Source organism: Antechinus flavipes, chromosome 2 (genome assembly GCF_016432865.1).
Source record: "Antechinus flavipes isolate AdamAnt ecotype Samford, QLD, Australia chromosome 2, AdamAnt_v2, whole genome shotgun sequence".
In the NCBI taxonomy this organism is placed as follows: domain Eukaryota; kingdom Metazoa; phylum Chordata; class Mammalia; order Dasyuromorphia; family Dasyuridae; genus Antechinus; species Antechinus flavipes.
Genome location: NC_067399.1, coordinates 5,822,601 through 5,840,190, shown reverse-complemented (window position 1 = coordinate 5,840,190; position 17,590 = coordinate 5,822,601). Strand labels below are relative to the sequence as shown.

Here is a 17,590-nt window from a genome sequence, read left to right as displayed (position 1 = left end):
GTCGTCAATAGATTGATCGGTTTGCTGTTACTTCCGAGTTCTGCAATGAGCTCCACAGGGACCCTCTCTTCCCACAAGGAAGCAAGCTGACGAAATGACCGGAGATGTCCGTGTTCCCCAGTCTGGATCCAGCAAGGGACCTTAGAACATAGAACAAGGTAGTTTTAGAACAAAGAAAAAGCCTAGAATATAGAACAAGGTAAGTTAGAACAAAGAAAGAGCCTAGAATATAGAACATGGTAGGCTAGAACAAGAAAGAGCCTAGAATATACAACATGGTAAGTTAGAGCAAAGAAAGAGCCTAGAATATAGAACATGGTAGTTTTAGAACAAAGAAAAAGCCTAGAATATAGAACATGGTAGGCTAGAACAAGAAAGAGCCTAGAATATACAACATGGTAAGTTAGAGCAAAGAAAGAGCCTAGAATATAGAATATGGTAAGTTAGAACAAAAAAAGAGCCTAGAATATAGAACAAGGTAAATTAGAACAAAGAAAGAGCCTCGAATATAGAACAAGGTAGGCTAGAACAAAAAAGAGCTTAGAATATAGAATAAGGAAGGTCAGAGCAAAGAAAGAGCCTAGAATATAGAACAAGGTAGGTTAGAACAAAGAAAAAGCCTAGAATATAGAACAAGGTAAGTTAGAACAAAGAAAGAGCCTAGAATATAGAACAAGGAAGGTCAGAGCAAAAAAAGAGCCTAGAATATAGAACAAGGTAGGTTAGAGCAAAGAAAGAGCCTAGAATATAGAACAAGGAAGGTCAGAGCAAAGAAAGAGCCTAGAACATAGAACATGGTTAGATCAAAGAAAGAGCCTAGAATATAGAACAAGGTAGTTTTAGAACAAAGAAAAAGCCTAGAATATAGAACATGGTAGGCTAGAACAAGAAAGAGCCTAGAATATACAACATGGTAAGTTAGAGCAAAGAAAGAGCCTAGAATATAGAATATGGTAAGTTAGAACAAAAAAAGAGCCTAGAATATAGAACAAGGTAAATTAGAACAAAGAAAGAGCCTCGAATATAGAACAAGGAAGGTCAGAGCAAAGAAAGAGCCTAGAATATAGAACAAGGTAGGTTAGAGCAAAGAAAGAGCCTAGAATATAGAACAAGGAAGGTCAGAGCAAAGAAAGAGCCTAGAACATAGAACATGGTTAGAACAAAGAAAGAGCCTAGAATATAGAACATGGTAGGCTAGAACAAGAAAGAGCCTAGAATATAGAACAAGGAAGGTCAGAGCAAAGAAAGAGCCTAGAATATAGAACAAGGTAGGTTAGAGCAAAGAAAGAGCCTAGAATATAGAACAAGGAAGGTCAGAGCAAAGAAAGAGCCTAGAATATAGAACAAGGTAGGTTAGAGCAAAGAAAGAGCCTAGAATATAGAACAAGGAAGGTCAGAGCAAAGAAAGAGCCTAGAATATAGAACAAGGTAGGTTAGAGCAAAGAAAGAGCCTAGAATATAGAACAAGGAAGGTCAGAGCAAAGAAAGAGCCTAGAACATAGAACATGGCTAGATCAAAGAAAGAGCCTAGGATATAGAACAAGGTAGGCTAGAACAAGAAAGAGCCTAGAATATAGAACAAGGAAGGTCAGAGCAAAAAAAGAGCCTAGAATATAGAACAAGGTAGGTTAGAGCAAAGAAAGAGCCTAGAATATAGAACAAGGAAGGTCAGAGCAAAGAAAGAGCCTAGAACATAGAACATGGTTAGATCAAAGAAAGAGCCTAGAATATAGAACAAGGTAGTTTTAGAACAAAGAAAAAGCCTAGAATATAGAACATGGTAGGCTAGAACAAGAAAGAGCCTAGAATATACAACATGGTAAGTTAGAACAAAGAAAGAGCCTAGAATATAGAATATGGTAAGTTAGAACAAAGAAAGAGCCTAGAATATAGAACAAGGTAAACTAGAACAAAGAAAGAGCCTCGAATATAGAACAAGGTAAACTAGAACAAAGAAAGAGCCTCAAATATAGAACAAGGTAGGCTAGAACAAGAAAGAGCCTAGAATATAGAACAAGGAAGGTCAGGGCAAAGAAAGAGCCTAGAATATAGAACAAGGTAGGTTAGAGCAAAGAAAGAGCCTAGAATATAGAACGCTATGGTAGATCAGGGGAAGGGAAAGCTTAGAACATAGAGTATGGTAGGTTAGAGCAAAGAAAGAGTGTAGAATATAAAACAAGGTGGGTTAGAGCAAAGAAAGAGCCTAGAATATAGAACAAGGTAGGTCAGAACAAAGAAAGAGCCCAGAGTATAGAACAAGGTAGGTTAGAACAAAGAAAGAGCGGGGAATATAAAACACCATGGAAGATCAGGGCAAGGGGGGGAGCTTAGAATATAAAACATAGTAGGTTAGAGCAAAGAAGGAGCTTAGAATATAAAATATGGTATATTAGAGCAAAGAAAGAGCCTAGAATATAAAACAAGGTAGGTTAGAGCAAAGAGCCTAGAATATAGAACACGATGGTAGGTCAGGGCAAAGAGGGAGCTTAGAAATAGAACATGGTAGGTTAGAGCAAAGAAAGAATCTAGAATATAAAACAAGGTAGTTTAGAACAAAGAAAAAGCCTAGAATACAGAATACCATGGTAGGTCTTGGCAAGGGGGGAACTTAGAACATATAGAAAAAGATATATCGGAGATGGGAAAGACTGTGGAAATGATCTAGTCCAACTCCTCCTTTGTTTAGAGAGAGAAGCAGACCCGGGAAGCTTAGTTGACTTGGAACCCAGATTTCCAGCCAGCTTGGGAGCCTCTGAGGCTTTTTGCGGGTCCCCTCCGTGGCTCTTGAGCTCCTGCCAGATGTCAGCCTGCCCCGATCCCGCACGCTGGTTTTCCGTTTGCCGGCAGGATGCTTAATTAGTACTTTGGAGGAGCCGTGATTAGGTCATCAAGGTTTTTCAAAGTGAAATGAAACCTATTAAATTTGATGGAGAGAAAGCTGAAGAGGGGAAGAGGAGTTGGAGCACAACTTGGGCAGGTGCTGTAAATCAGCTAAGCCAAAGGGCGATGATCCAGCGGGGGCGCCTCCCAGCCCTGCCATCCCCTGTTCTAAGGGCCTCCCAGCCCTGCCATCCCCTGTTCTAAGGGCCTCCCAGCCCTTCCATCTCTTTTTCTAAGGCCCTTCCCAGCTGTCTGCTCCTACCTCTGCCATGGCTCTTTCCCTCACCCGCCGTATTGACTCTCCTTCATTACCCGACTTGACGACCTCCCAGGAGCTTCTGGGCCTGGTGGGAGGAAGCATGAGGGCAGAGCTCACTCGTCCTCGGCCATGGCCCAGCTGACTGCCCCGCCCCCCCGCTGAGGTCCCCACAGGATGGCTGTCCTGGGGGAACAGCCCTGGGCCCGCAGGGAGCCAGAGCCTTCGTGGCTCTTTCCTGGGCATGTCTGTTCTTTCTCTGAGAGGTTCTCTGGGTCTGTGGAGCCCAAGCCCCTTCTCCGGAGCCCGTGGGGCTCTGCTCCTGCCTTGGTGGGTCCCTGATCCTGCCTTGGTGGGCCCAGCCCAAGCATCTCCACCCCCCCACCTGGTAACAGTCGCCAGGCTCTGGCCCCGGGCTTTCTCCTCCAATCCGTGCTCTTCCCCCTGTGTTACTGGGGTGCCGGGGCTGTGCCCATGTTGCCCTCTGTGTGGCCGGTCGCCGCCCCCTTGGGCCTCCTCAGAGCCATCCTAGAGATAAGGCATTTGGGGGGGCCGTGGCAGACCGGGCCCCTCACCGAGGCTCCCATGAGAGAGCCTCGAAGGCCGCATCCAGCCCGAGGCTCTCAAGTAAGGAGGAAGCCTCAGGCTGGCAGGCTTGGATCCCAGGTACAAGCTCCATCGATGCAGCCAGCTGCCGGCCGGGATGTAGTCTCTGCCCCTGGGCTTCCCTCCCGGGGAGCAGATCACGGCCCTGGCTGCCTCCTCCTACCAGTGGGCTCCCACCCAGGCTCCCGAAGTCCATGGGGTTCCTGCAGTACGCTGGGGGCCTGCCCTCCTCCGGGACCCACCGCCCTCCTCCGGGGCCAGGGCTGACCTCCCTCCTCCGGGCCGACCACCAGCGCTACCCGACCAGCCCACCGCCCTTTCCGGCCCAACCTCTTCTTGTAACCCTGGTTACTCTGGGCCCCATCCTGGCGCTCTTGGAGTGGCCAGCAGGAAGGGGGAGGTGTCCGAGGTCCTGAAGAGAGCCCTGGCCGGGCAGGGGAGGGGCTCGGTCCAGGCTTTGCCACTAACTGACCCCCGTGGGACAGACAGCAGCCAAGCACTTGGGGGGGGGGGAGGCGGGGGCCGGGCGGGGATGGGGGCCCAGCAGAGCCGCCTGTTCAGACTGAACCTCACCCGAAGGTCACCCAGCATGAGAGTCCTGCGAGGCTGGAAGGGGGCGGCTGGGGGCTGTTGGGGGCAGAAGCGGGGGACCCTTTGTCAGCAGCCCAAAAGGGGGGCCTTCCTTGTGGGGGTCCCACCCTCAGCCTCCACGATGTGGGCGGGCACTTCTGCTCCCCGGCTATAGAATGGCGCTGTCAGGGGGAGACCTCTGGGGATTTACCTTCGCATCCGGGCTGCTGGGAGGAGCGGGGCCCAGGCTGCTCTTTGGGCTGAGGCTTCCCGAGGAAGGCGGGGAGGGGCAAGGAGGGGCAGGGAGGGCCGGCTCAGCTGGCCAACGTCCACTGCTACCAGTGCCCCTGCCTCGGGGGGCTCACGCCCGCCCCCTGCTGGTCCCTCACCTCAGAGACTGCTGGAAAGCTCCCTCAGGCCCAGGAGGTTGATGGTCACACAGCTAAGGGTGGGGTGGGGGTGGGGAGAGACGGGCTGGTCTGGGCCGGGGAGATTCCCCTCACGGGTCACGGGCTCCCGAAGAGAACGAAAGCTGGGAACTGGGCTTGGGAGCAGGACTGAGGGCGGGAGGCCCCTTGAGGAAGGGAGAGGCCCCAGGGTTTCTGAGCAAGTTCTGGGGGGGCTGGGCCCGAGCCCCTAAGGGACTTTTCCACAGAGGAGCCTCTGCCCTTGGGGGGCTTCCTTCTGATGGGGGTGGGGGACGGCCTGCAGACAGCCCTGTACATGGCAGGGAGAGAAGTGAAAGGGGGGGATTCCTGGAGGGGAGGGTCCTGGCTGTGCAGGGGGCGGGAGGGCCTCCTGAGGGCAGGTCGGAGCTGGAAGGAGCCAGAAGGGAGGGCATCCAGATGTGGGGCACAGCTGGGGCAGGGCAGGGAGAGGGGAGGAGCAGGGGTGGGAAGGGCCGGGCTGCGAGGGCTTTAACCACTAGCCAGAGGATGTCTGCAGTGCAAACTGGAGCTTCTCACCAAGTGACACTGGCACCTTCTGGGCCCAGCATGGGCCGGACCCGTCTCCCCCTGCCTCAGTTTCCTTATCTGTACGGTGTCAATGCCGGGGTCGCTCCCAGGGCTAAGAGAAGCCGCCATGGGAACGAATCCCAAGCGGAGCCTCTTTCAAAGCCGTCTCATGTCACTGGGTACAAGGTGGCGTCTCCCCGCTCTAATCTTTGGACCGATTTTCCCAGTTAATTAAACAGGACGCAGGTGGACCCCAGGAAGGGCTGGCGGCTTCTGGGAAGGGAGGCTGTGGGCCCAGGGAGTGGGCACTCTCCCCTGCCGGCCAGGAAGGAAGCCTTTCTGCTGAGAACGGTGCCCCCATGCCCGTCCCAGAGGTGCCAGGGCCCCCCTACCCCCTCACTCCCCGCCCAGCCCTGCGTTCTGGAGCTGAGCGGGTCCCGGCCGAGCTCTGGGGTCAGGGGCAGCCTGACACTCCCCTCCCCCCCCCACCTGCTTCTCTGGCCCTACCTGGGTCTGGGGTCTTGGGCTGGCCCCTCCTCCACCCCCACGCCCCAGAACCTCCCCCAGCTCCAGAGCCCCTCTGAGTGTGTGCCGTGTAATGCTGTGCCCTCGCCGGACAGGAAGGAGTCTGCGCCATTGGGAGCTGTGCCCTATGGGGGGCAGCATTTTAGGGGCAGATCCTCCCCAGAGGTCGAAGGGAAGCGCAATGGATAGAGCGCCTGAAGCCAGGAAGACCTGAGTTCAGATTCCTCCTTTCTAGCTTTCTAGCTGGGTGATCCTGGAGTGAGGCTCGTGGCCGAGGAGAAGCTCTTCCCTGGGAGGCGGGAGACCGGGGTTCAGGGGCTGCTGGGGGTGTGGCTCCATCTCAGACCGCCTCTGCTCCACTTGGAGCTTCTGGGCTATCTAGTGCCATCTAGCTTTTAATATCACCCTTTTTTTCCTACTGCCTCCACCCAGAGATGTGCCTGTAAAAATTTAACAACCAGCTTTTCTTTGGGGGTGGAGTGCTATACACATTTAAGTTTAGCCTGCAATTCATATTTTCTGCATTACTTTTCTAAATCTAAAAAATCCACAAACCATCAAGCTCTATAATGTTTGCCGATCTCTGAGGTCGCAAACATTTTACAATCAGATCTCCCAAAGTAGGAGCTGGCTTTTACACTTCATTACTATGAACCTTACAACCAGGATTCCTAACCTGTGTCTGTATCACGAAGCCCCTTGAATGTCTGAGGAAATTTCTTCTCAGAATAATATTTTGAAATGCATAGAATTACAAAGGAAATTGATCATGTATCGAAATACATTATTAAAAAATCTATTTTTTAATTTTTGAAGCAGTTCAGGTTAAACGACTTCTTCGGGATCACTCAGGTAGTGTTTGATACGGGATCTGAACTCAGGTCCTCCTATGTCTAAGGATGGCGCTCTCTTCACTTGTGCTACCTAGCCACTCCTCAAAATATTTTTTAATGTTCTAGTATCTTTTTTATTTTCTTTAATATTTCTTAATGACATTGTTCTCCATATATTTGATTTTTCCAAATACCGGTAATGAGTTCTCCACATTCATTTTTGTAAGGCTGAAGTTAAGAACTTAATGGCTTTTTCTTTATTTTATATAATATTTCCCAGTTACATTTTTCTCAATATATTTTATTTTTCCAAATACCGATAATGAGTTTTCAACATTCGTTTTTTAAGACTGAAGTTAAGAACCTCATAGTCCAATCCCTCTACTTTTGCCCGCCTGCATTTTGGATTTCCTTCACAGGCTAATTGGACGATATTTCCGAATCCGATTCTTTTTGTACGGCAAAATAATGGTTTGGTCATGTAGACTTATTTTGTATTTAATTTATACTTTAATATATTTAACACCTACTGGTCATCCTGCCATCTAGAGGAGGGGATGGGGGAAAGAAGGGGAAAACTTGGAACAAAAGATTTGGCAATTATCAATGCTGGAAAATTATCCATGCATAGAACTTGGAAATAAAAGGCTATTAAAAAAAAAAGAACCTAATAATTTTTTCTTTATTTTATTAATATTGCCCAATTACATTTTTCTCAATATATTTTATTTTTCCAAACACCAGGAACAAGTTCTCAACATTCATTTTTGTGAGACTGAAGTTAAGAACCTAATGGTTTTTTCTTTATTTTGTTAATATTTCCAATTACATTTCTCTCAGTATATTTTATTTTTCCAAATACATGAAAAGAGTCTTCATTCATTTTTTAATTTTTTTTATTTTTGAAACATGTGCATGGATAACTTTTCAACATTAACCCTTGCAAAATCTTGTGTTCCAATTTCTTCCCCCCTCGCCCCCCCCCCAGATGGCAAATAATCCAGTTTATCAACATTTGTTTTTGTAAGACTGAGGTTGAGAGCCTAGAACAAGAAAGGGCTGTTCAGCCACCAGCCAAGCTGGCCCACCCCACACACAGCAGCCCCCTCCCCTTGTCTCTGTGATCCTCCCTCCCTGGGAGGAACCCATCTTCCAGGCCTTTCCTTTAGTCCAGGCTGGAGCCGCTGTCTCCCGCTTCTCCTTCTGCTCTCCCATCCTGTCTCTGGGGGGGCCCCTCCGGGACTTTTTCCCTACCGGTCAGTTCTGCTGTGCCGGCGCCTCTCCTCGGAACTCTCTCGTTGGGGGCTCTGGCCCATGGGCTGATAGCGGCTTGTTTCTCCTCTGCTATGGGCGATGTCCTTTTATTCTGAGCCTTACTCCTGGATGCCCCCTTCCACCTCCTCAGGAGGGTCATGGCGGGTCCTTTTCCCATCTAGGTCAGCCCAATGAGCATTTACCAAGGGCCAGAGAAGGAAGTGGCCAGTGCCCGCCAGTGCCCACCAGTGCCCACGAGATGGGGTCATGGAGAGTGGGCACAAGTTAGGAGACTGAAGCTCTCCTGAGCTCTAACTGAGGCTCTGAAGGCCTCGGGTTATAGACTGCCAGGGCCAGGGACTCCCGGAGGTGAACCGGCTCGATCCCCCCCTCCCCGTTGTCCGGCCAGGGAACGTGGGCAGAGCAGGGGGCACGTTCCCGCTGGCTGCCTCGGGGCCGGGAGCCTGGTGATGGGCACCGGATGAGACTCCGGTGTCACTGTGGGGCCGAGGAGGCAGAGGCCTTGGACGGCGGGGCGTGGGCAGCCAGGCTGGGCAGGCTGGGCCGAGCCTCCCGGAGCCCCCCGCCACGCCCACTCCCCCCCGAGCCATCCCCTCCCCCTCCGAGGGCCTCGCCGGCCGAGGCGTCAGAGCTCCCTGCTCCGGGTGCCAGCAGGGCCGGAAGGGCTAATTTTAGCCGGCCCATCCTTGGCATTGTCTCTCCCGGCTCCGAGATGTTCCAGGAGGTACAATGAGGTGCTTTGTTCCCATGTGCCCAGAGGCTCAGACAAAGGGATGGCAAGGACAGCGGGCTGAGACTCTGGCTCGGTGCCCAGCCGAGGCGGAGACGGACGTCCCCAGAGGAGCCGACCGTAAACAGGGCCAAAGAGCGGCCCCCCGACCCCCGACCCCGTGACCCGGCGTGGCGTGACCTCTGGGGGAGTTTTAGCAAGGGGGCTCAGCGGAGCTGGGTGCCTGCCCCGCTCCCTGCCCCAGCACCTCGGGCAGGGCCCTTCCTTCCCCTCAGACTCAGTTTCCCCAGCTGTACAAGGAGCGGCGAGGCCGGACCCTGGACCCTGGGCCTCCCCGTCGCTCTGTCCACCAGAGAAGCCCCTGAGGAGACACAAGTGGACCCCGGGACCTCCCCCAGCAGCATCACTGAGAATGCAACATTCACCGACAGCGTGTTCTCCTGACTGGGGCACCTGCCCACTGCCCGCGGAGGGAGGTCTGCTCGGCGCCCTCGGAAGCCTTCGTCAGCCCCGTCCCTGCAGGAACAAGCTGAGGCGGGGGGCGGGGTTTGGCCGGGGGTGGGGGGGGGGCTGGCACTTCCACCTGCGCCCGACACTTGCCATGACTGGGAGTCGTCTGTCTCAGAGAGAAGCCTCTGTCACCGAGAGGCCACGTGACTCCCGGGGAGGAGGCGGGGGATTATTGTCCCATGTTACGGACCAGAAAACTGAGGTCAGAGACTGAAGTAGAAGCCTCCGAGCAGGGACTGTGAACCCGGGGCTTCTGACTCTAGCACCTGCGCTGTCACTGTGGCTGCCCAGACTCGGACCCTCCGTCCTCACTGTGTCCAGTCCCATCTTTCACAGAGGAAGCATCACCAGCAGGGGCCGGTTCCGGGGCAGGGAGCCCCGCTGGGGCCCAGCTCCCTGGGCCTTTGCCTCCTCTGCCAAGGCGCCCCTTTGGAACGGAAGGAAAGCACCGATTGGGGGCTTCCTGCGCGCCCTGCCCCCCTCTCTCGTGATGCGCATCCTGCCCGGGGAGGCAGCCTCGGTGTGGGCAGCGCCGTGGTGTGCCCAGACGTGGCCCAGGTGCCAGGAGACCGGGTGCCCCCGCTGCCGCCTGGGTACGTGACCCTGAAACACTGTGTTGGGCCCTGGGCGTGAGACCTCATTAAGGGTCAGCTCTGCTCTCGGGCACGTCTGGCCTGTGTGACCCTGGACAAGTCACTTACCTCTCAGGGTGAAACGGGGCTCGGCACCCACTCCAGGGCTGTTGGGAGGAAAAGCTCCGAGATCGCAAGCAGTGAGTGCTCCCGACCTGCCCACGGTCACAGAGATGGGACCGAGTCATCCCGTGAGCACCTACTGCGCGCCCTGCACGGGCCCCAGCGACCGAAGGGCAGAGGCGGCTCCTGGCTGCCAGCCCGGTGCCTTGGGAACAAGGGAGGAAGGGGCTGGCCTTGAGCCCGGCCTGCCCAGCTTAGCTCCGAGCTGCTCCTCTCTCCCCTGAGGATTCTCGGATGGTCCAGCCCCGACCTCTCTCTGCTCACCCGCAGACTCGCGTCTCTGTCTGTGCGACGTCCCCAACAGGACAACTAGAAGACGCTTCCAGTCCTCAGGCCCGAAGTGGGCTCATTATTCCCTCTAAAACCCTTCCCTCTCCCTGATTTCCCCGTTACTGTCAAGGGGAACCCCCACCCTCCTGGTGCTCCGGCTCCAGCTCAGGAATCATCCTGGCCTGTCTCTCACCCTGGATGCAACAGACCAAGAACTGCTGCTCCCAGCTTTCTCTCTCTCTCTCTCTCTCTCTCTCTCTCTCTCTCTCTCTCTCTCTCTCTCTCTCTCTGTCTGTCTCTCTTTCTCTCTGTCTCTCTGTCTCTCTTTCTCTCTGTCTTTCTCTCTCTCTGTCTCTCTCTCCCCCTCTTTCTTTCTCTCTCTGTCTCTCTTTCTCTCTCTGTTTCTCTGTCTCTCTCTCCCCCTCTCTCTTTCTCTCTCTGTCTCTGTCTCTGTCTCTCTCTGTGTGTCTGTCTCTCTCTGTGAATGGGAGGGCCTCCCGCCTCTGGGAGCAGCCTCCCAGAGACCCCTGAGCTCCCGCAGCCCGCAGTAGCCCCCAGCCTCACTCCATTTCATCAGAGCTGGCTTTCCCAAACACCTTTGAGTTAAAAATCTCTTTCCTCCCATGATCCTCCTGGATCTCACTGGAGAAGATCCAGTTACGTGGGTCCCTGGCTATGAGAGGCCTGGGTTTGGAGCCCCAGCCCAGGTGTGGTGTGGATTTCAGCAGCTGGGGGCGGTCCCTTGTACGAACGGGCAGCTCCTTGGGAAGAGCCCTGGGCTCGGAGGTGGGAAGGGGCCCCCAGGTGCCAGCTTGGACTCTGCCACTTGGGCATTGGCTTCCTTACTTGTACGAGAGGCCCAGGTAATGACTCTTCCCTGCGGCTCCGACCTTCTCCATTCTCTCCCTTCTGCGCTCTACAGCCCTTTTGGCCAATGTAGTGCCTCCTCTCGATCCTCCCTCCCACTTGAATCTCTGACCGGGCACCTTTGGCAAATCTTGTAGCATCAGTGAACGAGCCAGTGGGTTCAAGCCCCTCACTTTACAGAGGAGGCAGCTGGGCCCGAGGAGGGAGTGTCCGGGGATGGAACCCAGATCACTGATTCTCAGACCAACCAGCTTCCTGCTGCCACCACAAGTCTCTGCAGGCAGGCCCTTTAAACCCAAGTGTCCACGTTCTCACTTCACCAATCAGTTAGGACTGGACCCCGTTTCTGGAGGCCGCTGGGAGTTTGAAGAAGAGGGACTCGGGGCAGCCGCGGCGCAGTGGGCCGAGCAGCAGCCCCGAAGTCGGGAAGATGAAGGGACCCGGAACTGGAAAACTCCTGGAAGGGCAGATCTTCTTGACCTGCCTCTGTGAAAGACCGAGGACAGACAGCTTCATTCTGTTATCTAGCGGGGGCTGGCCCAGTGGGAGCTGGAGGTTCTGCCCTCATTGCGCTGGAGAAACACGAAGGTTTTCTATTCAATCCCAGCTCAAGCTGAAGCCCAACTAGGAGGTAAGAAGCCGACTTGGAACTCAGTCCTTGCAGAGGAGCTAATACGCCGCGCCAGGAGACGCTCTCTCCCTGCTCGGCCGCCTCTGCCCGCTGGAATGAGATTCTCTTTCAGCGTTACCCTCTCTAGCTCCCTCACCTATTTCCCTAACGAGACTTTAGAGCTCTCTGCCGGGATTTCTCCACTAGAAACTTTACTCCCCTGTCGGGACCTTGCCACGAAGGGATTCAGCCTTTCTCTTCACGCAAGCAAAGGCTGACTCCCAATGCCTGTAATAAACTTCTTTTGCCAGTCTAGCTTTTTGGGTTCATAAATCCCTTTACAAAGGACCTCTGCGCCGCCATAAGGGGGTTCCCCAAAACTCCCTACCCATGCGCAGAATCCCAAGGGGATTTAGGGGAGCCAAAACTCTTCATTCGGTTCCCTGAACCCCGAACCTGCCACTAACCTCATCATTTAACTCCCTGACCACCGAGAACCCTAATCTCATTTTGCCTCCCTGAATCTAATCTCATCAAGTTCAAATCTGGCCTCAGACACTTAATACTTCCTAGCTGTGTGACCCTGGGCAAGTCACTTAACCCCAATTGCCTCAGGGAGAAAAAAGCAAGTAGAAGAAATTAGAGGGGCTCATACTGACTGTGCATATGTGTGCCCTTGTGTGCCGGGTGAAGGTGGCAAGGGCAAAAAGGAGTGGGTCCCGCCGATGGATTGTAAGCTCTGCAAACCGAAAAGGCCACCAGGGAAATCGGGTCCCGCCCCCAGAGGCCTGTGGTGTTGGAAGCTTTATTCTGCTGGGAAGCTAGATGACCCACCGATGTGGGGGGGGGGAACTTTGCTTCGGAAAACAAAATGCTGACAACAATAAGTTCAATGGAAATCCAGCTGCTTTTTAACCCTTGTGATGGGCTGGGCCCAGCCACCCCCTCCCCCCAGCTAGGCTGAGTCCCGTGCTCGCCCCCATCCCCCAGGCTTGGCTGATAAATTTGGATGAGCGAGCCAGCTGGGGATTCCCGTTTTCTTCCCCTAATGAATTAGTTCCGAGGCAACCAGACCCCGGCCGTGGGGGAGGGGGATAAAGTGGGGAGGGGGATGGGGGCGGAGCGTCTGACCTCCCCCACAGGCCGTGGCGGCCCCAGGGGGACTAAGAAGCACTTTGTGAATGAGGAGCTGGAAGTTAGCAGCCAGGGTGGGGGCGGGGATGGGGAGCGCAGTGTTGGGGTGGAGAACACCGTAAGCACGGATGCCCCGATGGCCTTTCGGGCAAGTTGAGGCTGCTTTGTCCGTTGAGAAAAGCTCGGCAGAGCGGGGCTGCCTCTTGCCTAAGACCGAGAGCACCGTCACCCACCTGAGGATTCAGGCGGAGCCGCAGGGAAGAACTGGGGGGGGGGGGAGGGGAGGCTGCTTAGTGGGTTCTGGAGAAAGACCTCTACTGAGGGAGGTGAGAGACAGACAGACGGACAGACAGGTGGCTGCCTCCGCCTGGAGAGGGCCCTGGGGCCGGAGAGGTGACCGCCAGGGGCCTGCGGGGAGTCTTTTGGAAGGGGGATTAGCCTGGCTCCGCCTGGCCCCAGAGGGCAGAATTAGCGGCTAAAAGCGCGAGGTCTAGGCTTGGCGGAGCTGTCCAGCGCTAATTCTGGGCCGTGCGCTCCGCTCGGGAACGGCGCACTGGAGACTCCGGCTTGGGAACGGGCCGGGCCGTGGGCCGCGAGGAGAAGCTAGCCTTCTGGGCAGAAAGCTGGTGGAAGGGGGGCGGGAGGGGAGGGACGGCAGCCGGGGCAAGGAACGGCGACTTAAAGGCTGAGCATGTCTGGTGGGGGAGCGTGTGCGCCTCCGGCGGAACCCTTGGCTCCCCACTCAAGGAGGGAAGAGTATTTCACCACTTGGTTACTCTTTCTACCTGTTCGTTCCCTTGTAGTCCCATTTTTTTAATAGGGAAGGAAACTGAGGCTAAGAGGTGCTCTCTCATGAAAGGAATAGCAGATTTGGACTTTGAGGCTCTGGATTGGGATTCCCGCTCTGTCCTTTAGAGCCAGGGAGCTTTGGGGGCATCCTTCCCCTTCTCTGGGGTTGGCCCCTTCCTTAAAATGGGACGGTTGGTCTCGATGGTGTCGAGGGTCCCTCCCTCCCAGGCTGCCCCGGAGCCGTCTCCGGGAGCCCCTTCATGCGATCGGTTCCCTCTGAGGGTCCCGTCTGAGGTCGCCCCAGTGGGGAGTCTCCGGGCCCCTCGGACGCTCACTGTGCCACTGTCCTTGTCCGCAGGCACCATGGGGAAGCAGAACAGTAAGCTGGCCCCGGAGGTGATGGAGGATCTGGTGAAGAGCACGGAGTTCAACGAGCACGAGCTCAAGCAGTGGTACAAGGGCTTCCTCAAGGACTGCCCCAGCGGCCGCCTCAACCTGGAGGAGTTCCAGCAGCTCTACGTGAAGGTGCGCCCCCGGGGCGGGGTCTGGGGGAGGGTCAGGAGGGGCGGGGGGGAGGGGGCTAGGTCTGGAGGAGTTCCAGCAGCTCTACGTGAAGGTGCGCGCCCGGGGCGGGGTCTGGGGAAGGGTCAAGAGGGGGGGGGGCTCAGCCTGGAGGAGTTCCAGCAGCTCTACGTGAAGGTGCATGCCGGGGTCGGGGGGGGGGGGGTCGGGGGCGAAGGCGGAGCCTGGGGGGAAGGGTTATGAGGGATAAGGGCTCAACCTAAAGGAGTTCCAGGAGCTTAACGTGAAGGTGCGCACCCGGGGCGGGGTCTGGGGGGAGCGCTTTACCTGGAGGAGTTCCGGCCTCTCCACGTGGAGGTGCGCGCGCTGATGGGGATGGGGGCTTGGGCGGGGCGGCTTCTGGGGGCTTAGGGGCAGGGTCCGCCCGGAGGAGTTCGGGCAACTCCCAGTCCAGGGGCGCCCCACCGGCTTCTTGGGAGCGGGGAAGAATCGCTCCATGATTCACTCTCTAGACAAATGTCCTGCACAGAGCGAGCAGTGATCTTCCAAAGACAGGGGGCGCTGTCCATGACCATCCCCTGCTAATGTATAATATTAAATAATATATAATAATCACCAGCACTTCTAAGGGGCCCCTCTGGGTTCTCTGGGTGTAAGTCCAAAAAGAAAGCAACTCTTGCCCTCAGGGAGCTCACCTTCCCCTCAGGGGATACCACACAAATTCTCCTCGGGTCGGGGGACCCTAGATTAAGAACTGGCCCCTCATTTAACAGTCGGGGAAACAGAGGCTGAGTTCACATCCAGTGTCACAGACAGCAAACTCAGCACTCTCCACTCCACCCACCTCCTCCTTTACTGCCTGACACAATGGCTCCCACTTGACCATGAAAAGCCATCATGAACTTTGGAGATTAGCCTCGATACAAGCTGTCCCGTGTGTTTAGTGACCCCTAGAAGTGTCCATTGGGAGCAGGCCTGAGTCCTTGGGGATGCTCCCTCTCTTTCCCCTGGGCCAGAATTGCCTTCATTCTCATTCCCTTCCTGGACATGATTGCACTTCCTCTCTCCTTTCCCCTGGGCATCATGGGGGAGGGGGGAGGGGGTTTTCCAGATTGCCTCCAACCTCCTCAGGAAGCCCCTTCACTCCCCCACCACGTGCCCAGCAGCCTGAATTCTGAATTGCCCTTTCACACCACCTGTCTCATGCCTAGAATCTGCCTTCAAGGCTCTGCTCAGATGCTGCCTCCTCCACCCTGAAGTTCTCCCTGATTCTCCCTCCTAACACTGGCTCTAGGATCCATCCTTGGGTCTCCCTGCCTTGTTCTATTCATGGCAGTGTCTGCAGCCTGTTCTAGCTTCCCCCTTTAGTTGGGAAATGAAGGCAGGGCCTTTTTCAGGAGCAATGAGAGGCTGGTGCAGGCTGGGGAGAGAGCTTTCTAGAAGGGAACAGGGTGACCCCGGGAGCTGGTGAATTCCCGTCCTGGGGAGTCTCAAGCAGAACTGGGGGAGCGCTTGTTAGGGCACCTTCACGAGGATTCCGCTTGTGTCGGGCCGGCCACCGTCTGAGCCGGTGATTCCCATTTGGCTCCCCAGTGCCTGGCGCTGAGGCTCCAGCTGAGGTCCCAGAGCTGGCCAGGCCCTCCCTTCTGAGCTCCTCTTGCCAAGACCGGCACAGACTGACCCGGAGCTCAAGAACCCCGGGCCTCACTCAGCCACTAACTCCCTAGGCAGTCTTGGACTCCGTCCTCCCCTCAGCGTGCCTCGATTTCCTCCTCTGTAAAACGTTAGATGAGGAGGTACCTGAGGCTCCCCCCAGCTCGTCCTTTCATCCAGATCCCCTCCTGCAGTTACATGGGAGGTGGACAAACTGGTTCTTGAAATGTGGTTTTGTACAGAGATCGGATGGACCTTTGTGGGGCAGCAGGGGGATGAGTTCTGTACGGGAGCAGGAATTGTTTGACGAATGGGGAAGTTGGACCCAGAACATGATCTCACAGCCGAGGGGAGAACTGTCAGATCGTCCTGAGGGGCTGGTCAGGCCAGCCATGGGTCAGCTGAGAGGGTGTCGGCTTCTGAGGCCGGAGGGGAGGGGCTCGGTTTGGAGCCACCGGGAGGGAGAGGGATTCGTACCTGGGCTCCCACTGCCCCTCACCAATCGGCAGGGACACACCTGCGGTCTACTTCCTGTCAGCCACAAAGCACCGGCAGCCTACTGCCAAGAGGGTGGGTGAGCTCTATTGGTGATGGTCACAGTCAGGCTCCTAGAACAGCCCTCTCTGTCATGAAGAAGAGGGCCTTCTCCCCCACATCCCTGCTAGTCCCTCTCCCCCATGCCCCTGGCTGCCCCCTCCCCCACATCCCTGCCAGCCCCTCTCGCCCATGCCCCTGGCTGCCCTTCTCCCCCATGCCCCTGGCTGCCCTTCCCTACACATCTGGCAGCCCCTCTCCCCCATGCCCCTGGCTGCCCTTCTCCCTCACTCCCCTGGCTGCCCTTCCCTCCACATCTGGCAGCCCCTCTCACCCATGCCCCTGGCTGCCCTTCTCCCTCACTCCCCTGGCTGCCCTTCCCTCCACATCTGGCAGCCCCTCTCCCCCACACTGCCAGCCCATCAGTGTCAGAAGTGTCAGCCTCCCTCTTCCCTCTCTTTCCAGGGCAGCCCACCCACCCCCCCATCCTATTTTGTCTCTATCATAGAGATCCACGCCACATGAGAGGAACGGCTTTCATGGCAGTGGATGCCAGCAGGAGAGGGTACCCAGACTGGCCGGCCGCTGTCGGCCTCCAGCCGGCCCGTTCAGATCCCGTCCCCTCGAACGGCCGAGGCCTCGGATGCCCCTCGGAAAAGCCGTTCCAGGGCAGAGCTGGGGCCTCCAGATTTAGCACGGAGAGGTCGGGGAGGCAGTGAGCATCCGGGAGGAAAGGTAGAAGAGCAGAAAGGATGTTAGCTGAGAGCAGAGAGGGAGGAAGGGTTATATAACAGGGCCTGAGAGGGGACGGAACCGAATGAGAGGAGGAATGGGATGTTTAGAAAAACTTCCATTAGCAGCCTGGGAGAACGCCAGGATTTCCACCAGCTGCGGCCCTCCCCAGGCTCCCCCAGCAGCAGCTCCCTGGGGCCTCTGGGAGGAGCTGAGGGCAGCAGCCTGGCCTGGGGCCTCTGGGAGGAGAAGAGAGCAGCAGCCTGGCTTGGGGCACATGGAGGCAGGAGTGGCTCTCCAGTCACTTAGAGATCTTCATGAGGAAGGGGCTCCCCAGCCCAAGGCTCTATGGGAAAAGTACTTGGCAAAGCCTAAATCAGGATGGATGGCAGTCAATCAACAGGCTTTTATTACAGGCTTGACCCTGTGCCGGACACGAGATGGACGCATAAGAGCCATATCCCAAACATGATCTGCCTCCAACTGCAACACCCTTTGTAAAGTGCCTGGCACATAGTAGGTGCGTAATAAATTAGATTCTACCGGGAGGAATCCATGTAGCGATAAGGGAAAAAAAAAGACA

At 55.4% G+C, this 17,590-nt stretch overlaps 1 protein-coding gene across 1 annotated transcript in view; it reads left to right on the top strand.

The window, feature by feature from the left end:
- VSNL1 (visinin like 1) overlaps positions 1–17,590 on the top strand; it is a 69,136-nt gene that overhangs the window by 20,537 nt on the left and 31,009 nt on the right. Inside the window, exon 2 of the mRNA XM_051974113.1 lies at positions 13,925–14,091. Coding sequence (XP_051830073.1) covers positions 13,930–14,091 — 162 coding nt within the window. The 5' untranslated portion in view covers positions 13,925–13,929. The remainder of the gene's footprint in view (positions 1–13,924; positions 14,092–17,590) is intronic.